Below are 23,890 nucleotides of genomic sequence, written 5' to 3'. Positions count from 1 at the left end.
GTACAACATGTGACCACTGCAGCCAATCACTACCCAGTTGGTGCATGCTTATATGGTACCTGATCTTGGTGATCAGGTGCCATACAAGTGTGCACCACCTGGGTAGTGATTGTTTGCAGCGGGTAGTGATTGACTGCAGTGGTCAGAAAAATGATGTTGAGCATATATGATCATTGCAGAGGATTGAAGAGGAGAGCATAGGGATTTTTTTTCCTTTTTGTCAGCCTTTGTTAGTTTTTGTATGGCTCTATACCTGCCAATCACTCCTATGACTGCAGGTAAATGACATTTTGATTGCTGAGATAGGTTCCCTTCATTGTAAACCATTGCATGCCGTTGACTAAATTATTTTTAATCCCCCCACCCAAAAAACCCCAACCCTTATAACAAAATTTTCTCATGATTTACCAAGGATTTTTACTGCATATACATATTGGGGGATTCCATGTGCCCTATAAATCCTTGCAGGAGTACACAGGCTGCTTTTATGTACAGGTATTCTGTCCACATTGCCTGTGTCCCAGGATTTTAGATGAATTTTGGTCTCCCCACTTTATCTAAACTGCTCCTCCTTATAATAGCAGTGAGTTCAATACACTTATTTAGGCAGGGTATTTGTGAATATGCCGTACCCTAGCTTAGGTTCATCTTGAACTCTTCTAGGGGGAACATAGGCATCAGGTAGTGATGAGCGGATTGCTCCTCGTTGCCCAGGTCCATGGGTCTGTAGTCTCTGTGTCGGAATCCCAGGGTCAGGGTATTATTGGAGCACCAAAATGCCCCCTGGAGAACCTGGAAGCTCAAAACATTTCCACAGACCTGGTCAATGGACCGCTAGTGATGAGCGGGCACTACCATGCTCGGGTGCTCAGTACTAGTAACTAGTGATGAGCGAGCTCTACCATGCTTGGGTGCTCAGTACTAGTAACTAGTGATGAGCGAGCACTACCATGCTTGGGTGCTCAGTACTAGTAACTAGTGATGAGCGAGCACTACCATGCTTGGGTGCTCAGTACTAGTAACTAGTGATGAGCGAGCACTACCATGCTTGGGTGCTCAGTACTAGTAACTAGTGATGAGCGAGCACTACCATGCTTGGGTGCTCAGTACTAGTAACTAGTGATGAGCGGGCACTACCATGCTTGGGTGCTCAGTACTAGTAACTAGTGATGAGCGGGCACTACCATGCTCGGGTGCTCAGTACTCGTAACTAGTGATGAGCGAGCACTACCATGCTCGGGTGCTCAGTACTCGTAACTAGTGATGAGCGGGCACTACCATGCTCGGATGCTCGGTACTCGTAACCAGCAGGTGCACCCTCTGCAGGGCTCGTCTCGTGTACTGAGTATAATGCAAGTCAATGGAGAACTTGAGCATGGTAGTACTCGCTCATCACTAGTTACAAGTACCGGACACCAGAGCATGGTAGTGCTCGCTCATCACGGGAGAGGGAGAAAAAAAAAAGATCCGGATCGTGCACCCCGAATCCCGAGTACTGGTCGGACTCTGATCGGACCCTCGAACCATGCGGATCTGGATTTTTCAGATCGGGGTCCGCTCCACCCTAGTACTGAGCACCAGGTAGTGCCCGCTCATCACTAGTTACTAGTACTGAGCACCCGAGCATGGTAGTGCCCGCTCATCACTAGTTACGAGTACTGAGTATCCGAGCATGGTAGTGCCCGCTCATCACTAGTTACGAGTACTGAGCACCTGAGCATGGTAGTGCTTGCTCATCACTAGTTACCATTACTCACCACCCGAGCATGGTAGTGCCCACTCATCACTAGTTACTAGTACTGAGCACCCGAGCATGGTAGTGCCCGCTCATCACTAGTTACGAGTACTGAGCACACGAGCATGGTAGTGCCCGCTCATCACTAGTTACCAGTACTGAGCACCCGAGCATGGTAGTGCCCACTCATCACTAGTTACCAGTACTGAGCACCCGAGCATGGTAGTGCCCGCTCATCACTAGTTACGAGTACTGAGCACCCGAGCATGGTAGTGCTCACTCATCACTAGTTACGAGTACTGAGCACCTGAGCATGGTAGTGCCCGCTCATCACTAGTTACGAGTACAGAGCACCCGAGCATGGTAGTGCTCGCTCATCACTAGTTACGAGTACTGAGCACCCGAGCATGGTAGTGCTCACTCATCACTAGTTACGAGTACTGAGCACCTGAGCATGGTAGTGCTCACTCATTACTAGTTACGAGTACTGAGCACCCGAGCATGGTAGTGCCCGCTCATCACTAGTTACGAGTACTGAGCACCTGAGCATGGTAGTGCCCGCTCATCACTAGTTACGAGTACTGAGCACCCGAGCATGGTAGTGCCCACTCATCACTAGTTACGAGTACTGAGCACTCGAGCATGGTAGTGCTCGCTCATCACTAGTTACGAGTACAGAGCACCCGAGCATGGTAGTGCCCACTCATCACTAGTTACGAGTACTGAGCACCCGAGCATGGTAGTGCCCGCTCATCACTAGTGATTACGTATTTCTGAATCCATTGGGTGAGCTGTTTGAACCATGACCTTGAAATGATTTGTAAATCTCGGAGCAGATATAAAAGATCTTCATCCATAAATCACTTCTCATCAGCTGGATTAAACATGCATTCCTTTATCTGAAGCATGCTATCCATTGCCAAGCTCCAGTTTGCATGGCTGAACACCGCTGAGCATGGCAGACAGTTATAGATATTCTGTAAGAATGAGAGTATGCCACTTTGTGACTTTCCAGTGCCCAGTGGACAAAAAACCAGACCTTTTTATCTGTGCGCTGTTTTAGAGTTTTGCTATTTGTCAAAAGGTTTTGCTTCTCTTTTATTCTGCAGAATAGGTTCCAATTCAAATAAGACACATGGCCGCACACCTTAAAGGGAATCTGACACCAAGTTTTTCTACACATGATGTAGGGATTGAGATCCTGATTCCAGTGATATCACTTATTAGGCTGTGTGCTGTTGCCTTAATAAAATCAGTGTTTTATCAGCAGGATATAATCATTACAATACTGATTGTTCTGCGAAATAGTCGGGAATGTGCGTTGTCAACAACTCTTGTTTCACGATTATTTTGACATGTAAATAGGCTGCCGATAACCTGATGATCAAGCAACAACACGCTCTATCATCTACTAAAATTGTATGAAACAGCATGCACTGAGCGATCTACTAGAGATTGCCCGGTGCTTATTTACTTGGATGTACCGGTCTGTTACCCTGCCCCCACCACTGATTGGCAGCTTTCTGAATATATACGTTATACACAGGATGCTGCTAATCAGTGGTGAGGGCAGGATTATATACAGCTCTGCTAGATCTGCAACAGAGAAATTGAATTTTATGCTTCACCCAGTAAACTAAGTGACACATCGCTGGAATCAGGGTCTCTGTGTCTATCATGCTACTGTCATGAGGTAGTAAAAACCTGTTACAGATTCTGTTTAAATGAATTTCAGGCCATAACCACCAACTATTGTTAGGACCGAGTAACTTTGTAACGTGTTTTAATCAATACCTCACGTCCAGGGGCGGGGGTAGGGAGAATAAGAGGTCGAATTTCAACATGCCTGAGTATTCTGAAGCCACCATGGCAGAGGCGTCTGGCTGAGATAAGCCAATCTATTCACAGAACCCTGGGCTACCAACCAGGTCAGTTTTCCATGGCTGCTGTAAAAGAGCCTTGCACCATGTCCTCCTCCTTCCTGCCAGCACCCCTCTCCTCTTTTGATTAGCCTGAACAGGTAATCAAGAGCCGTGAATGCTGCCAGGTAGGACATGGTTCAATAGCCATGGAATACTACTTCTTCCTCCTCTTCCTCTTTTCTTCTTACTGTTCCGATTTCTTATTTTGTTATTTTTTTTTTTGGCGCCCTGTTAACCTCGCACACCCCTTGCGCCCTGTCCGCCTCGCACCCCCCTTGCGCCCTGTCCGCCTCGCACCCTCACCCTTGTGCCCTGTCCACCTTGCACCCTCCCCTTGCGCCCTGTCCGCCTCGCACCCTCCCCTTGCGCCCTGTCCGCCTCGCACCCTCCCCTTGCGCCCTGTCCGCCTCGCACCCTCCCCTTGCGCCCTGTCTGCCTCACCCCCCCTTGCGCCCGGTCTGCCTCACCCCCCCTTGCGCCCGGTCTGCCTCACCCCCCCCTTGCGCCCGGTCTGCCTTCACCCCCCCTTGCGCCCGGTCTGCCTTCACCCCCCCTTGCGCCCGGTCTGCCTCACCCCCCCCTTGCGCCCGGTCTGCCTCACCCCCCCCTTGCGCCCTGTCTGCCTCGCACCCCCCCCCTTGCGCCCTGTCTGCCTCGCACCCCCCCTTGCGCCCTGTCTGCCTTGCAGCCCCCCCTTGCGCCCTGTCTGCCTTGCACCCCCCCCTTGCGCCCTGCTGCCTTGCACCCCCCCCTTGCGCCCTGCTGCCTCGCACCCCCCCTTGCGCCCTGTCTGCCTCGCACCCCCCCCTTGCGCCCTATCTGCCTCGCACCCCCCCCTTGCGCCCTGTCTGCCTCGCACCCCCCCCCTTGCGCCCTGTCTGCCTCGCACCCCCCCCTTGCGCCCTGTCTGCCTCGCACCCCCCCCTTGCGCCCTGTCTGCCTCGCACCCCCCCCTTGCGCCCTGTCTGCCTCGCACCCCCCCCTTGCGCCCTGTCTGCCTCGCACCCCCCCTTGCGCCCTGTCTGCCTCGCACCCCCCCCCTTGCGCCCTGTCTGCCTCGCACCCCCCCCCTTGCGCCCTGTCTGCCTCTCACCCCCCCCTTGCGCCCTGTCTGCCTCTCACCCCCCCCTTGCGCCCTGTCTGCCTCGCACCCTCCCCTTGCGCCCTGTCTGCCTCGCACCCCCCCCTTGCGCCCTGTCTGCCTCGCACCCCCCCCTTGCGCCCTGTCTGCCTCGCACCCCCCCCTTGCGCCCTGTCTGCCTCGCACCCCCCCCCTTGCGCCCTGTCTGCCTCGCACCCCCCCCTTGCGCCCTGTCTGCCTCGCACCCCCCCCCTTGCGCCCTGTCTGCCTCGCACCCCCCCCTTGCGCCCTGTCTGCCTCGCACCCCCCCCTTGCGCCCTGTCTGCCTCGCACCCCCCCCTTGCGCCCTGTCTGCCTCGCACCCCCCCCTTGCGCCCTGTCTGCCTCGCACCCCCCCCTTGCGCCCTGTCTGCCTCGCACCCCCCCCTTGCGCCCTGTCTGCCTCGCACCCCCCCCTTGCGCCCTGTCTGCCTCGCACCCCCCCCTTGCGCCCTGTCTGCCTCGCACCCCCCCCTTGCGCCCTGTCTGCCTCGCACCCCCCCCTTGCGCCCTGTCTGCCTCGCACCCCCCCTTGCGCCCTGTCTGCCTCGCACCCCCCCCCTTGCGCCCTGCCTGCCTCGCACCCCCCCGTTGCGCCCTGTCTGCCTCGCACACCCCCCCCGTTGCGCCCTGTCTGCCTCGCACCCCCCCCTTGCGCCCTGTTCGCCTCGCACCCCCCTCGTTGCGCCCTGTCTGCCTCGCACCCCCCCCTTGCGCCCTGTTCGCCTCTGTAAGACTATTGGCTGCAGCAGGCGTCTCCCTTCCTTTCTGCAGTGAAAAGGTCACTAAATCCCAGCTATGGTAGCACTGTAAAGTGGAATGATGGGCAGGAAAACATTGCCTGTAAAAGCAAAACAGTGCAAAATTTTGAATAAAACCCAATTGCAAAAATTATTTGTTGAGCGCCAAATTTATGCATTTTAAATAATATCCAAAGGTGGGAAACCCTTTTTTTCTTCTTCCAATAAACTGTTCTAGACATTTGTTGTTCTTGCCAAATTTCTCCCTAGTTATTGTCAAACGCTGGAGTTTTCTTTACACCAAGTGGTGTGAGGAGCGCTGCCGACTGCTGTGATGCAGCAGGAACAGTCGTATGGCGGTGTGCATGCTATCTACCCTGATTGTGCACTGTGCCAAAAAAAAACACTTTCTGCCCCTTTTTATTTGCAGTCTCTAGTAACAATCTGTTATTTTATTGGTTTGGAAATATGCCAGATTCCATAAAATCTATATGTATATTTTGTGATATTTTATTATATGCTTTATTTATATTTGGTTTTTTTTATATGTCATGTTGCTTTGTGCATAGACTGTCATTCATTGGCTCAGGGGTGCAGGTCTTCCTGTATGTCATGTTTTTAAGTGATTTTTAATGTTTTTTTATTTCTGGTTTTCTAAGTTTCCTAAATTTATAAGTGGTGAAATTGCTCCAATACAATTGGCATACTGTCCGGCTGTACCCCTGACCCTGACATTTCAAGCCGCCTAGGTGGTCTGCGGGGTGCATGCGGAGGATGGGGAGGTTTCACGCTGAAGCTGCTTTGTTGCTAAATCATTGCAGGTCCCTATGATTTTGGAGGGGTGCTGACCAACAGTAATCGAGATGTGGTCAATGGCGATGCTTTACACAAGAGGAATCAGACTTACAAAGAAATGCACTGGTGAGGGGATAGTTAATTTATTTTTCGCTGTCGCATCATCTTGGCCAGTTTTGCCTTTTTATCGGCTGTAATGTTTTTGTGAGTGGATGTGCCATGACAATGATATTAAGGTCGGGGCTAATCAGTGACCTTTGGTCATCAAACAAGTAGTATGGTCAAAGATTACTTTACGCCGATGCTACTTTGTAATGTAAATGAATGGGGTCATATTGCGACCTGCAAAGTTGTGAAAAGCCAGAAACAGTTTGGTTTGTTTTTGGATGTTTGGCTTGTAATTACAGTACTTTTGGGTCACAGTGCTACCCCATTCACTTACATTATGCCAAAGTCTTCACAGCCTACAAATAAACTTAATCTGTCAGCAGGATTTTGCTATGTAACTGAGAGCAGCATGATGTAGGGGCTGACACCCTGATTTCAGCCATGTGTCACTTACTAAGCTGTGTTACTATTTAAATTCTCCTGCTAATAAAAGTCTGATTTTTATCACTAAAGGACTAGGTGTCTCATACCACCTAGTCGTTCTGCTCTGTAAGACCCCACCCCCACCACTTGTTGGTCACTTTCTACCTATGCACAGTGTACACAGAAAGCTACCAATAAGAGGTGTGGCCAGGGATATATGTAGAAATTTGCCAATCAGTGATGTGGGCGAGGTTATACACAGCTTCCAATCAGTCTTCTGGGCGGGGATATACACAGAAAGCTGCCAATAAGTGATATATATGGGGATATACACAGAAAGCTGCCAATCAGTGGTGTGGACAGGGTTATACACAAAAAGCTACAATCAGTGGCGTAGGCGGGGATTTACACAGAAAACTAACATTAAGTGATATATATGGGGATATACATAGAAAGCTGCCAATAAGTGATATATATTGGGATATACACAGAAAGCTGCCAATAAGTGATATATATGGGGATATACATAGAAAGCTGCCAATAAGTGATATATATTGGGATATACACAGAAAGCTGCCAATAAGTGATATATATGGGGATATACATAGAAAGCTGCCAATAAGTGATATATATGGGGATATACACAGAAAGCTGCCAATAAGTGGTGTAGGCAGGGATATGCACATAAATCTGCTAATCAGTGGTGTGGACGGGGTTATACACAGCTCAGCATTCAGATCACTGCTAGATCTAGAAGGAAAACTGATTTATCACAATGACATCATGCAGACCAGTAAGTGACAAATCACTGGAATCAGGGTCTCTGCCCCTACATCCTGCTGCTCTTAGAATTACATAGCAAAACCCTGCTGACAGATTCCATTTACTAATATAATGTATTAAAACTCAACACAAATAAGATGGAATGAATAAGATGATCATTTCTTTTCATGGCTAACAAGTATTTAATAATAACCAAATGACTTGGTGATCATACAAGCCTCTTAACTTAATCACTCCTATTAAAATCCTATTTTATATGTCCCTTGAAGGATGTCAATGATTTATGGAGGGTGGGATCACACTGGGTGGATATGCTGTAGATTATAGGGGGAAAAATCCACAGCAAATCTCTTCAATACACAGTGGAAAAGGCTGCCTGGAAATTGAACTTTAATGTGGACTTTGTCCGAAGCGACAAATTGGCACCAAAATCCACTCCTTTGCAGATGACCCTATGGGATTGTGCTGCAGAATTTTTCGGTCAGCAGTTTCACCTTCAGTGAACATACCCAATAGGGCCTCCTAGATTTCCATCTGGTTCTTGCCATTTTTTTTTTCGTTTTTTTTTTTTTTTTTTTTAATATGAAGAATTCCAATAACAGAATGCTTAACCCTTGTCTGGTACCATTAAAAAAAAAAAAGCACTCGTGGTACCATGCTGCATGGGTCACCTTGACCCCCATGGTAGTTGAACAAGGTTTAAATGGGGGTAAAACTTGCCGACATAAAGAGCCTTACTCCATCCGCACCACTAATGGGCACATTGCGAGCAAAAAATGATTTGCAGGGAAAAGGCATCAACAAAAACCTCTCATCTCAATTTCATGGACCCGAATGAGTCTTGTATAAGAATTCAGAAATTTATACTTAAAGGGGTAAAGTACAATCAGACATACATTTTTCAGGTTATGCGTAAAAAGGGATTTTTTTTTCATGTGTGAAACGCGTCGATCACAGGAGTGTAGATATTTTTAGTGTTTTTTTAATTTGAAAAAAAAAAAAATCTATCAGCCTATAGATCATTACATTTTTTATATAGCATTTAATACAGCACAAGCCCCTGTGTCCTACCAGATATAAGGTGACGGGCAAATAAATCAGTGCCATCTGGTCAGCTGATCCTATTACACCCCCTACTGAGGAGATGGGACTTACAAGCTCTCATTACAATTATTAGGCTTTGTTAAAGGGGTGATCTAAGCTTTTACTGCTTTCTTTTTCGCTCCTAATTGGGAGACCCAGACAGTGGGTGTATAGCTACTGCCTCTGGAGGCCGCACAAAGAACTACACTTAAAAGTGTAAGGCCCCTCCCCTTCTGGCTATACACCCTCCCGTAGGAGTACGGATTCCTCAGTTTTAGCTTTGTGCGCAAGGAGGTCAGACACGCACGCATAGCTCCATTGTTTTTAGTCAGCAGCAGCTGCTGACTATGTCGGATGGAAGAAAAGAGGGTCTATACAGACTCCCAGCATGCTCCCTTATCACCCCACTTATGTCGGAGGTGTTTGTAAGGTTGAGGTACCCATTGCGGGTACGGCGGCAGGAGCCCACATGCTGATTCCTTCCCCATCCCTTTTTACAGGGCTCTGGGTGAAGTGGGATTTACCGGTCTCCAGGCACTGAGACCGTGCTCCATCTACAGCCCCTGGAGAAGATGCTGGATGGAGCGGAGTACATCAGGGACATGGCCCTGCTTCCTTAAGGTACTCTGTGTCCCCGTGCATTTGGCGCTCACACCGCAGCATTCTGGGTGTTGTAGTGCGCCGGGGGACATCAGCGCTGCGGCGCCTGTGCCATGGCCTCATTCAGCTTAGCTGAAGCAGGCACACTTATGGGAATCGGCCGCGCCGGCCGCTGGGACTGCGGCACGGCTGGCACTTGTAGTGCGCCGGGGACTTCAGCGCGGCCTGCGCTTTTACGGCGGCCGTGCTGATAACTACAGTCCCCGGCTTTTGCGGCCTGCTTCCGTTCGTTCCCGCCCCCAGACCTGCCAGTCAGGAGAGGGGCGGGACGCTGCCCACGTCTAGGACTCGGTCGCGCCGGCCGCTGGAACAGCGGCGCGGCTGGCACTTGTAGTGCGCCGGGGACTTCAGCGCGGCCTGCGCTTTTACGGCGGCCGCGCTGATAACTCGAGTCCCCGGCTTTTGCGGCCTGCTTTCGTTCGTTCCCGCCCCCAGACCTGCCAGTCAGGAGAGGGGCGGGACGCTGGCCAGTGCATCAGCGCTGAGGGCTGGAGTCGTTTTTACATACTCCAGCCCTCACAGTCAGCACAGAGGGGACACTGTTCCCGCACTTTTGTTTGGGAACTCCCACGGACCGCCCCTCTCCACATTAGCCGGCAGCCATTCTTGCTGACACGCTGAGCTGCAGAGGGGAGCCGGGGAGACCCAGACAAGGCATTCTGCAGCCTCTTACCCGCTGTTCAGCGGGCGGTAAGCAGCCCTCAGGGCTCACCCCCTCTTGTGCTCGTAGTATTCTTAGTATTTTGTTGCTACAAATACTTGGTATACATAGCGCTGGTCGCCCTTTGGCTATAGACTCTCTCACATGCAGAGAGCCAGCAGCATGTCGCCCGTAAAACGCAAGGGTGCCAAGGCACAGACATTGTATGCTTCCTGCACCGCATGTGGGACTTTTCTACCGGCAGGCTCCACGGACCCCCATTGTGTGCAGTGCTCGGCCCCTGCGGCGCTTGCACAGTCGGGACCTCTGCTGGACGTGTCCCAGGGTGTACCACCTGTGAATGCTGTCCAGGTGACAGGAACTGAGTTTGCAGCTTTTGCTGACAGAATGTCTCTCACTATGTCACAAATTCTTGACACATTGCGAGCTAGGCCTGTACTTCAGACCACGGACACTGTGCATGTATTGCCCCCTGGTCCCCCTCAGCTCCTAGCTCCGGGACGGGCATCTACACCTCAGGGTGAAGACTCTGACTCGGACGATGGCCCCGGGCAGCCTAAGCGGGCTCGTTATGACGGGCCTTCACATTCATCTCAATGGTCTGGATCCCAGCGGGATGAATCTATGGGTGATGAGGCGGACGTAACTGATCAGGATTCTGATCCTGGGACCGCTCTCAATCTAGATACACCAGATGGTGACGCCATAGTTAATGATCTTATATTTAACATCAATAAGATGTTGAATATTTCCCCACCAGCTCCTCCTGTAGAGGAGTCAGCTTCGCAGCACGAGAGAATCCATTTCAGATACCCTAAGCGTACATTAAGCACTTTTCTGGACCACGCTGACTTCAGAGACGCAATCCAGAAACCCCACGCTTATCCTGAAAGGCGTTTTCCTAAACGACTTAAAGATACACGCTACCCTTTTCCCTCTGAAGTGGTCAAGGGTTGGACCCAGTGTCCAAAAGTGGATCCTCCAATTTCCAGGCTTGCAGCTAGATCCTTGGTTGCTGTTGAAGATGGAGCGGCACTTAAAGATGCCACTGACAGGCAGATGGAGCTCTGGCTTAAATCCATCTATGAAGCGATTGGAGCGTCATTAGCGCCTTCTTTTGCGGCCGTATGGGCACTCCAAGCTATCACGGCCGGGCTTGCGCGAGTCGACTCAGTCACACGTGCATTTGCCCCGCAGGTAGCACCATTGACCTCGCAAATGGCGGCATTCGCGTCGTACGCGATTAATGCTGTTCTGGACGCTACAAGCCGCACGGCAGTGGCGTCAGCCAACTCAGTTGTTTTGCGTAGGGCTCTGTGGTTGAGACATTGGAAAGCAGATTCTCATTCCAAGAAGTGCTTAACCAATTTGCCTTTTTCTCGTGACCGATTGTTTGGAGAGCGTTTGGATGAAATCATCAAACACTCCAAGGGTAAGGACTCTTCCTTGCCACAACACAGACAAAACAAGCCCCAACAGAGGAGGGGTCAGTCTGGTTATCGGTCCTTTCGAGGACAGGGCAGGTCCCAATTCGCCTCGTCAAAAAAGACTCAAAAGGACCAGAGACGTTCAAATTCTTGGAGGTCTCAGTCACGCCCAAAAAGACCAGCCGGAGGAACCGTTGCCAAAACGACGTCCTCCTGACTTGCGGTCTCCGATGCCCACACCCGCGGTCGGTGGGAGGCTGTCCCACTTTGGCGACATTTGGCTAGCAAGCGTCAAGGACCGTTGGGTGAGAGATATTCTATCTCACGGGTACAGGATAGAGTTCAGTTCTCGTCCGCCAACTCGTTTCTTCCGAACTTCTCCACCACCAGACCGAGCCGATGCTCTGTTGCAGGCGGTGGCCGCTCTAAAGGCGGAAGGAGTGGTGACCTCCGTCCCTCTTCAGGAACAGGGTCACGGTTTTTACTCCAATCTGTTTGTGGTCCCAAAAAAGGACGGATCGTATCGTCCCGTCCTGGATCTGAAGTTGCTCAACAGACACGTAAAAGTCAGGAGGTTCCGGATGGAATCCCTACGCTCCGTCATAGCCTCAATGTCTCAGGGAGATTTTCTAGCATCAATAGACATCAAAGATGCGTATCTCCACGTGCCGATTGCACCAGAGCATCAGCGTTTCCTACGTTTCGTCATACACGACGAGCACCTACAGTTCGTAGCGTTACCCTTCGGTCTGGCAACAGCCCCCCGGGTCTTCACCAAAGTCATGGCAGCAGTAGTAGCTGTTCTGCACTCGCAGGGTCACTCGGTCATCCCGTATCTAGACGACCTGCTTATAAAGGCATCCTCTCAAGAAGCATGCCAACACAGTCTGAAGGTGGCGCTAGACACCCTCCAGACTTTCGGGTGGATTATCAACTTTCCAAAGTCTCATCTAACCCCGACCCAATCTCTGACTTATCTTGGCATGGAGTTTCATACTCTATCAGCGATAGTGAGGCTTCCACTGGACAAGCAGTGCTCGCTACGGACTGGAGTGCAATCTCTCCTTCAGAGCCAGTCGCACTCACTGAGGCGCCTCATGCATTTCCTAGGAAAGATGGTAGCAGCAATGGAGGCAGTCCCGTTCGCGCAGTTTCATCTGCGCCCTCTCCAATGGGACATTCTACGCCAATGGGATGGGAAATCGACGTCCCTCGACAGGACTGTCTCCCTCTCTCAGACTGCCAAGGACTCTCTACGTTGGTGGCTTCTCCCCAACTCATTGTCACAGGGAAAGTCGTTCCTTCCCCCGTCCTGGGCAGTGGTCACGACAGATGCGAGCCTATCAGGGTGGGGAGCGGTGTTTCTCCACCACAGGGCTCAGGGGACGTGGACTCAGGAAGAGTCCACCTTGCAGATCAATGTTCTGGAAATCAGAGCAATCTATCTTGCCCTGCGAGCCTTCCAACAATGGCTGGAAGGCAAGCAGATTCGGATTCAGTCGGACAATTCCACGGCGGTGGCGTACATCAACCACCAAGGGGGAACACGCAGTCGCCAAGCTTTTCAAGAAGTCCAGCGGATTTTGACGTGGGTGGAAAGCAGAGCGTCCACCATATCTGCAGTTCACATCCCAGGCGTGGAAAACTGGGAAGCGGACTTTCTCAGTCGCCAGGGCATGGACGCAGGAGAATGGTCCCTTCACCCGGACGTGTTTCAACAGATCTGTTACCGCTGGGGGTCGCCGGACGTCGATCTGATGGCGTCACGGCACAACAACAAGGTCCCAGTTTTCATGGCACGGTCTCACGATCACCGAGCGCTGGCGGCAGACGCCTTGGTTCAGGATTGGTCGCAGTTCCGACTCCCCTATGTGTTCCCACCTCTAGCATTGTTACCCAGAGTTCTCCGGAAAATCAAGTCCGACTGCCAGCGAGCCATACTCGTCGCTCCAAATTGGCCAAGAAGGTCGTGGTACCCGGATCTGTGGCATCTCACGGTAGGCCAACCGTGGGCACTACCAGACCGTCCAGATCTGCTGTCTCAAGGGCCGTTTTTCCATCTGAATTCTGCGGCCCTGAACCTGACTGTGTGGCCATTGAGTCCTGGATCCTAGCGGCCTCAGGTTTGTCTCAGGGAGTTGTTGCCACAATGAGACAGGCTAGAAAACCATCCTCAGCTAAGATCTATCACAGGACGTGGAAGATATTCTTAGCGTGGTGCTTGGCTCAAGGGTTTTCTCCCTGGCCATTTGCATTGCCAATTTTTCTTTCCTTCCTGCAGTCTGGGTTGGAAAAAGGTTTGTCCCTTAGCTCGCTTAAGGGTCAAGTCTCCGCGTTATCCGTATTCTTTCAGAAGCGCTTGGCACAGCTTTCTAAAGTACGCACGTTTCTCCAAGGAGTTTGTCATATCGTTCCTCCTTACAGACGGCCATTGGAACCCTGGGATCTGAACAAGGTTCTCCTTGCTCTTCAAAAGCCGCCTTTCGAGCCCTTGAAAGAGGTTCCCCTTTCTCGGCTTTCACAAAAGGTAGTTTTTCTTGTAGCGGTCACATCTCTTCGAAGAGTGTCCGAGCTGGCGGCGTTATCTTGCAAATCTCCCTTCCTGGTGTTTCACCAAGACAAGGTAGTACTGCGTCCAATTCCAGAGTTTTCTCCCAAGGTGGTTTCTTCCTTTCATCTCAATCAGGATATCACTTTGCCATCTTTGTGTCCGCATCCAGTTCACCAATTTGAAAAGGGTTTACATCTGTTGGACCTGGTGAGAGCACTCAGGATTTACATTTCTCGCACGGCGCCTCTACGCCGTTCGGATGCGCTCTTTGTCCTAGTCGCTGGTCAGCATAAGGGATCGCAAGCTTCCAAATCCACCCTGGCGCGGTGGATCAAGGAACCAATTCTTCACGCATACCGTTCTGCTGGGCTTCAGATTCCATCTGGACTGAAGGCCCATTCTACCAGAGCCGTTGGTGCGTCCTGGGCGTTGAGGCATCAGGCTACGGCTCAGCAAGTGTGCCAGGCGGCTACCTGGTCGAGTCTGCACACATTTACCAAACACTATCAAGTGCATACCTACGCTTCGGCAGACGCCAGCCTAGGTAGACGGGTCCTTCAGGCGGCGGTGGCCCACCTGTAGGAAGAGGCTGTATGACAGCCCGTTCATGTGGTATCTTTTTACCCACCCAGGGACTGCTTTTGGACGTCCCACTGTCTGGGTCTCCCAATTAGGAGCGAAAAAGAAGAAGGGAATTTTGTTTACTTACCGTAAATTCCTTTTCTTCTAGCTCCAATTGGGAGACCCAGCACCCGCCCTATCTGTTTTTAGGGTTTCGTTTTTTCGGGTGCACATGTTGTTCACGTTGTTTCTTAAGTTCTCCGATCTAGTTATCGGATTGAATTTGGTTTTGAAACTGTTATTGGCTTTCCTCCTTCTTGCTTTGGTACTAAAACTGAGGAATCCGTACTCCTACGGGAGGGTGTATAGCCAGAAGGGGAGGGGCCTTACACTTTTAAGTGTAGTTCTTTGTGCGGCCTCCAGAGGCAGTAGCTATACACCCACTGTCTGGGTCTCCCAATTGGAGCTAGAAGAAAAGGAATTTACGGTAAGTAAACAAAATTCCCTTCTTTCACTGTTTTAATTATCAACACTTGGCTCAGATATATTTTTAACTATTAGGGTTGAATATTTTTATATGTCTATGCGTTAAAAAAAACCTGATTCTTGCTTTCCCCGCCCACATAGTGATTGACAGCTCTCCCTATATACATAACTGAATAAGATGATCTGTCAATCACGTTGTATGGGTGTGGGAAGCAGGGCTCATGATTTTTCTATGAACCCTGGCAATTATGCATGAAAAATATTAAAGGGAATGTGCCACTAGGTCCTTGTCACCTAATCTATTAGCAGCATAACGTAGGGGTAGAGACCCTGATTCCAGCGATGTCACTTACTGGGCTGCTTAGTGTAGTTTTGATAAAATCACTGATTAATCAGCAGGAGATTATCATTACAGGACTACTTGGTGTGCTGCCAGGTAGTCCAGCATATTCATGAGCCCTGTATAACTGGTATATCTGCAGCAGAGAATTAGTGATTTTATCAAAATAATAATGAGGGTGAATGCTCTGTAGTGTTAACGAGCTTCGTGCTCCTGACGTAATTAGTTTGGATCAAATGCATGCTTGAAAGAATAACATCAGACACACCAGTCAGATGTGAATCTTTCCTCAATCAGAGATTGGCCCAAGCAAGCTTTATTAGTCATGCTGTATCTTATATGGGCTAGAGGCGTAGGCATATGTGAATATGCACATGAGTCAATGGCACCTGTGACGCTGGTGGATGGGTTTATGATGTCATCAGGGTGGATCCATGGTGACGCTAATGGGCAGGTCTATGTCATCAGGGCGGTCTCGGTGACTCTGATGGGCGGGTCTGTCATCGGGGCGGATCCATGGTGACGCTGATGGGCGGGTCTGTCATCGGGGCGGTCTCGGTGACTCTGATGGGCGGGTCTGTCATCGGGGTGGATCCATGGTGATGCTGATGGGCGGGTCTGTCATTGGGGCGGATCCATGGTGACACTAATGGGCGGGTCTGTCATCGGGGTGGATCCATGGTGACACATGGGCGGGTCTGTCATAGGGGCGGATCCATGGTGACACTGATGGGCGGGTCTGTCATCAGGGCGGATCCATGGTGACGCTAATTGGCGGGTCTATGATGTTGTCTGAGCGGTCTCGGTAATACTGATGGGTGGGTCTGTCATCGGGGCGGATCCATGGTGACTGATGGGCAGGTCTATGATGTCATCGGAGGCCATCTTGCCTTGTGTGTCTGAAAACTGACTTATGTATGGAGAATCGATTTTATTAGACATACTTTCCACAATCCCCTATGTCAAGAGGTTAATGACATATTTGATGGAAAGACCCTCCTAAACAGGAAACCTCTCAGTAAGTGACACATTGCTGGAATCAGGGTCTCTGTCTCTACATTATGCTGCTCTCAGATGGGGAGCAAAAATTTGGTGACAGATTCCCATTAAAAGAAGATCATGTAAATCTTTCTTTTCCTTTTTAAATGCTGCCAGAACATCCGGAGCCTGAGCGTTCCGCTTGCCCCGCCCACACACAGTGATTGACAGTTCCTTCTATATTCCAGCCTGTAAAAGAACTGTCGACCGCTGTATATGTGGAGGATGGAGCAGGACTCTGGCGAAATAAATGTCTTTAACACACTTAATACAATCTGGTCTTAAAATATAAGGGAAAAGGCAAGACGGGACAGTCTTCTTACATTTGCACAAGCTCCTGGTTTTTGCTTGTTTGTCATAGATCTGGATGTAGAGCGATCATGTCACTTGTTGATTATAGTCTGATCTTGGATTATCCTCCTGCGGGTGACATCTAATGTGAAGGAGGACATCCTTAATCTGGTGCGGCACACCAACCCTCCATCAAATAAGAGCCGGGGCTTAACCGTATTTATTCTTATACTGTTCTACTGCCAAGAATAATCCGGCATACAATCTACTGAACCAATTGTTTTCTTCCAGCCTTCATCCTGGGGATCTGTACCCTTACACCAGGAAACCCTTATTTATTATAGTGGACTCATCAAACAGCGTGGCATACAAGGTATTTTTAATACATTTACTTTTTGATTATATTTCACATTTTCTTTTGTGTATTTGAGACTTTCCGACAAATTGTGTGGGGTGATGGCACTTCTCTGTGGTAACCCACCCATATTGTCAGACATAGTTATTTCCATATTTGAGAGAAGAGACGCGGTCTATAGGCGGAAACTGAGACAGCTTAGTACTAATGGTGAACGGGGTGCCCATCTCTGGGATCCCTAGGAGCGGAGACTGCACCTATCTATTTTATCGGAACTGGCCATGGGTCTTACTGAAGGCTTTTCACTGCTATCTTTGTACTGCCATAGAGTGTTACAGCATAGTGGTACAAGCAATCAAATAATTGCAGATACAAGTCCCCTTAGGAGATTAAATTATTATTTTTTTATTAATAATAATAATAATAATAACTATATTAATAAAAAATTTATTTTATTTTTCATTATTATATTATTTTTTTTATAATAATTTACATCATTTTAAATAGTGGTAAAAGCAATCAAATAATTGCAGATTCAAGACCCCTTCGGAGATTAAATTATTATTATTACAATATTAATATTATTATTATTATTATTATTATAGTTATTATATTATTATTATTTTTCATTAATATTATATTTATGATTATTTTTTATAATTTAATTTTAAGTAATACTAATGTAGTAATTTACAGAATTATATTTAAAATAGTAATAAAAAAAAATAATACACAAACCTAAAAACAAGATTTAATTTCTTCTTTTTCCTAACAAAAAAAATAAAGAAAACCAAAAAGAACATCTAGTATTACCATTTCTCCCAAAAAGTTCGATCTATCAAAATCTGAAGTTATTCAATTCATGTCTAAATGACTGAATTGCCGTTTTTGGGGAAGGGGGTCTCTGCTCCTTCTCCAAAATGCGATGTAGAACGATGAAGATTTCGAATATACCCAAAATGGTACCAATAAAATTTACTGCTCGTTGGGCAAACAAAAAGCCTTCGGGTAGCTTCATTGATGGTAAAATATATTAGTTTCAGGTGTCCGAAAATGGCGACACACTTTTAGTGCCGAATTAGCATGAGAAAAACAACACTTTTTAGCACAGCCCCGTAGCATAACAGAGTGCTATCCAATACGTCTGTGTTTATATGGGGGCAGGGGCGTATGTAGAAATCATGGGGTCCCATAACAAGTTCTAAACTCTGAAAGTTTAACACTTACTATTTATCAGTGTTGTATGTGTCACACGATACATCTCTGCGGTAATCCAGCTCAACCCAAAAACGCTGCAACAGGTCCCTGTCGTTGGTCATTAGAGCAGTGGTAATGTGGTCCCGGAGCTCTTCCATTGTTGCTGGCCAAGGTGGCATGTAATGTCTTTGATTGTACCCCTAAAAGAAAAAGTCACTTGCTGTCAGATCGGGAGACCATCTGAAGAATGTAAAGTCAACACCAATCCACCGGTGGAAGCTTGTCTCGTCACTGAACACAACCTGGGAAGAGAATTCGTCATCATCCGATGCTGCCGGAAAAAGTGGACAGAGTTTTTACTGGATGCCGAGGTCGGCTGGCCGTAAATTTTCCAATAGTTGAATGCGATATGGTTTCTGGTGCAGTCACAATCTTCCAAACAGTCGGCTGAGGGTTGCCAAGTTCACGACTTGCGCAACGTGTCTGTGGGTTACGGGCAAAAGTCTCTCGAAGTCCCTCCACTGCTTCACCTTGAACACTTGATCATCCAGGGCTTTCACATTTACTCAAGCCTCCTGTGTCCTGAAATTGTCAATACCACCGCAGAATGCTCTGGTGACCAGGTGGGATACTTTCATCCCTGGTGGATCACTTTCATCCCTGGTGGATCACTTTCATCCTGTCTTTGGAACGCTCACATTTGATTTCCACTTCTGATACTCTAAAACACAAAACGCTTTCTTTTGCATTGTCTTCATTTTGGGATCTGATGCCACTCTTTCACCTGGTGAGTCACACCACACGACCACACGAGTTACAAACTCTGAGATGTGACCTTTCGATTAAGTTATGATTACAAGCAGATGAAATTTATATCTGAGCAGTAATATGAATGTAAAAGCCAATGATTCTTATAATCACCCTGTATAATGGGGCTACATAAAGTACAGTGGCCCGAAAACCTCTTCAAACTGTATAATGGCCCTCACTACACCTCCGCAGAGTATAATGGACTTCACATAATCCTTCACACTGTATAATTGCTTGCATACAATATAATGGCCTTCAAATAGCCCTCCATAAAGTATAAAGGCTCCCTCATAGCCCTGCAAATATTACTATAATGTCCCTCACATAGCCCTCCAAATAGTATAATAGCCTCCTTATAGCCCTCCAAATATTATTATAATGTCCATCATATAGCCCTCCAAATAGTATGGCCTCCACATTATTATAATGTCCCTCACATAGCTCTCCAAATAGTATAATGGCCTCCTTATAGCCCTCCAAATATTATTATAATGTCCATCACATAGCCCTAGCCCTGCAAATAGTATAATAGCCTCCTTATAGCCCTCCAAATACTATTATAATGTCCCTCACATAGCCCTCCAAATAGTATAATGGCCTCCTTATAGCCCTCCAAGTAGTATAATAGCCTCCTTATAGCCCTCCAAATATTATTATAATGTCCCTCACATAGCCCTCCAAATAGTATAATAGCCTCCTTATAGCCCTCCAAATATTATTATAATGTCCATCATATAGCCCTCCAAATAGTATAATGGCCTCCACATTATTATAATGTCCCTCACATAGCTCTCCAAATAGTATAATGGCCTCCTTATAGCCCTCCAAATATTATTATAATGTCCCTCACATAGCCCTCCAAATAGTATAATGGCCTCCTTATAGCCCTCCAAATATTATTATAATGTCCCTCACATAGTCCTCCAAATAGTATAATAGCCTCCTTATAGCCCTCCAAATATTATTATAATGTCCATCATATAGCCCTCCAAATAGTATAATGGCCTCCACATTATTATAATGTCCCTCACATAGCTCTCTAAATAGTATAATAGCCTCCTTATAGCCCTCCAAATATTATTATAATGTCCCTCACATAGCCCTCCAAATAGTATAATGGCCTCCTTATAGCCCTCCAAATATTATTATAATGTCCCTCACATAGTCCTCCAAATAGTATAATAGCCTCCTTATAGCCCTCCAAATATTATTATAATGTCCATCATATAGCCCTCCAAATAGTATAATGGCCTCCACATTATTATAATGTCCCTCACATAGCTCTCCAAATAGTATAATGGCCTCCTTATAGCCCTCCAAATATTATTATAATGTCCATCATATAGCCCTCCAAATAGTATAATGGCCTCCACATTATTATAATGTCCCTCACATAGCCCTCCAAATAGTATAATGGCCTCCTTATAGCCCTCCAAATAGCCTTCCATATAGTATAATGGGCCCCAAATTGCCTTCATTATAGTATAATGCATGCCCCATATTCCTCCATATGGAAAGGATTTAAGAGTAGAAATCCATCAACCGACCTTCTTAAAAATATATAAATCTTTATTTCTAAAAAAAATTTTGTATAAAAAAAATCCAGAGAAAAAAAGATTTGAGAACAAACGTGTTTTGGATGCTATTCCTTATTCATTTTTGAAACAATGAATAAGGAATAGCATTTGAAACGAATTTGTTTGTCCTAATCTCCTTTTTTTTCCTCTGGATTTTTTTTTTTATTCTACAGTTTATGGATCTATTTTATATGAAAACATTTTTGGAATAAAGATTTATATATTTTTAAGAAGGTTGGTTGCTGGATTTCTACTCTTTTGAATCCTTTCCTGTTGGCAATACAGTGTTATGATCCGGAACCATGGAAGACAACCATAAATCATTGGTAAAAGGTGACAAGAGCATTGGCAACTAATCTGGCCGCCATCCCCTTACTAACCATCACAACTAGAAGTAGCCGAGGGGTGAACTACCATCCTGTGCACCGCGAACCCAGCTGGAGAACTAACTATCCTAAAGGTAGGAAAGATGAATAACACTCTGCCTCAGAAAATAGATAAAGAATAGCAAGCCCCCCACATTCAAAGATTGCGGTGATATAGGAAAAACACAATACACAGATAGGATTAGCAAAAGGTAAGGCCTTACTGACTAAATAGGACAGGATAAGAAAGAGACTGATGGTGGCCAGAGAAAAATCCTGCAAAAATCAAAATACCTGATAGTACAAAAAAGCCGTCAGATCACTAGATCTGAACTCCGTCCTATACCAGGCGCTCTTGCCATACCAATGAACAGAAAGCAGGAACTATTACAAATTCAAGAAGCAACAAACACATGGACTTATGGGAGCAATACTCCAAACATAGCTGCAGGGAGCTTCCCAACTAAGCAACTGAGAGGGAAGATCCCTGCATGCAAATAAACTGAAAACAACCACAGCAAATGACAAACTCAGATAAGAGAAAAAAGCACCAAGCAACCAATAAAGAGCAAAGCACTTATCTGAGGAAGATGTGGTCTGGAGCAGGATGAAGCAGGCTGGTGAACAAAGAACTGACATCCAGCATAGCCTGCAATCAGACCAGGGTTTAAATAAGCAGAGAGTTAGCACTGGAAACGCCCACTGCTCAACACACCTGGTCTCTGTCCAAACCATTCCTGGCCACAAGAGGGAGCCTCCCAGCAGCCAAAGCATAACTGACATTCACAACAATACAGTGTCCGTGCAGTGGACCTTTGGTGGGAGAGGTGAGCTGATCATCTTACTTTCTCAATATTCCTCAATATGGTATAAGGGGCCCCACATAGCCCTCTAAATAGTATAATTCACTTATAGTTCTCCACATAATGTACCCTCCATAGTCCTTCATGTAGTTTATGCACCCCCCCATAGTCCTCTAAATAGTAGAATGCATCCAATCCCATAATCCTTAATATAATATAATGCCCCCTCCATAGTCCTCCATATAGTATAATGCACCCCCCATAGTTCTCCATATAGTATAATGCACCGAACCATATAATATAGTTATTAGTTTTCCATATAGTAAAATACACAGTCGATACTCCTCCATATAGCATAATGCAACCACCATAGTCCTCTATATAGTATCATGCACAGCCCATAGTCCTCCATGTAGTATTATGGCCACCGTGTATTCAAGGATTAACAGGAAATACCTCTCCTCTGTCCTTCGCTGCTCTTTTCTCTGCAGGGAGCGTTCTGAAGCTGTGCCTTCACTGCTCTGCACAGCGGCAGTGATATAGTGACATCGCGCCCCCTGCACTGACCTGTCGGATCTCAGACACAGCGGAGTCCTCCCTCTTTCATCATTACTTTCAATTCTACTGGCATCTGCAATGGCCATGCCAGCACCGGGGCCCCCCCGATTTATGGGCCCCATAGCGGCCGCGTGATTTGCTGCCATTGGTACAACTCAATTCTCAACCATTAAAATATCTACTTTGCTTTTGCTTGGCCATACCAGTCTAGTGATTCCTACTGAGCAGATCTGACATTGATAAGAAAGACTTGGGGGCCATAATCAAGGTCGTACCCCAATTTTTCCATAAAGGCAAACAGAGTAGAGTTTATAAACAGACTCGCGGACTGTTATTTTCATGCATATGTATAATTACTGTGAATTGCTATGTAAGACGAGGCTCGGGTCAGTACTGTGATCAGGACCGTGGGCGGACGCGGACAGCTGCCGGGCTTGCCGCTTCTTGCAGTTGGGCACAGGCTGATATTAAAATGGCATTGTTAGTAGCGCTGGCAGCCGCAGCTGTGACACCAACTGCTCTCAGCAGCCTCTCCTGTCCTCTCACTATTTAATGTGACAGACGTGGAGATCTGCCAACCCAGCAACTTACTATTAGTCATGGCTGGCTCAGATCTGCAGCTCGCAAGTCCCAAGGAAAATAGAATTGGATTGTGCTGTTTTGTTTTTCCCCATCTTGATTTCAGGTGAGAGCAGGCGGCTGCTCGTGTCTTGTCCCGTGCCTCCTCCCACCCCCGGCTATATGCATTAATGTCTGCGCATCCTGCCAGCAATCTAATGTGTACAGCGGCCTCCTAATGATGGCAGATGTTGTGGGAAGCATGGACGGGGCACACCGGGGCAGAGGTGTCTGGTAACGGCTTGTCTCACGACTTCCGTTAAAATAAATATGCCCACCTGACCGAGCATGTGGCGGTCTGCTGGAGGGGTGTGTTTACTTTTTGTGTTTTATTAGAGACCGTTAAAGGGGTATTCCGTCTCCAAGGTCCTATTCCAATATGTAGGTGTAATATTAGCAACTACATCCATTTAGAAATGTATAGTTCTCCTGATTAGCTAGGTCTCTTACCTCATGTGCAGGATATTGCAGCTTAGGTATCCATGGTTACGACCACACATATAGTCAGTGTTAGTTGCTAGTGGCCATAGCCATGGATACCTAAGCTGCAATGCCCTGCACATGAGGTAAGAGACATAGCTAATTAGTTGAACTATACATTTCTAATTGGAGGTCTTTGCTATTATTTATTATTATTATTATTATTATTATTATTATTATTATTATTAATATATTATTATTCCTATTACACATTGGGGCAGGATCTTGGAGATTGGAATACCCCCTTTAAATATATTAAACTGTAAAATCAGGGAGAAAAAAATAGGATGGGGATATATATATATATATATATATATATATATATATATATATATATATATATATATATATATATATATATATATATATATATATATATATATATATATATATATATATATAT

The 23,890-nt window shown here is 47.2% G+C and overlaps 1 protein-coding gene across 3 annotated transcripts in view; it reads left to right on the top strand.

The window, feature by feature from the left end:
• Window positions 1-23,890, top strand: part of SCAI (suppressor of cancer cell invasion) — a 194,417-nt gene that overhangs the window by 141,675 nt on the left and 28,852 nt on the right. For all 3 annotated transcript variants that reach the window (XM_075324143.1, XM_075324141.1, XM_075324142.1), the window contains exons 12-13: window positions 6,339-6,438; window positions 17,016-17,097. In XM_075324143.1, coding sequence (XP_075180258.1) covers window positions 6,339-6,438; window positions 17,016-17,097 — 182 coding nt within the window. The remainder of the gene's footprint in view (window positions 1-6,338; window positions 6,439-17,015; window positions 17,098-23,890) is intronic.

The sequence above is a fragment of the Anomaloglossus baeobatrachus genome, chromosome 9 (assembly GCF_048569485.1).
Source record: "Anomaloglossus baeobatrachus isolate aAnoBae1 chromosome 9, aAnoBae1.hap1, whole genome shotgun sequence".
NCBI classification, from domain to species: Eukaryota; Metazoa; Chordata; class Amphibia; order Anura; family Aromobatidae; genus Anomaloglossus; species Anomaloglossus baeobatrachus.
This window is presented reverse-complemented; position numbering and strand designations above follow the sequence as displayed.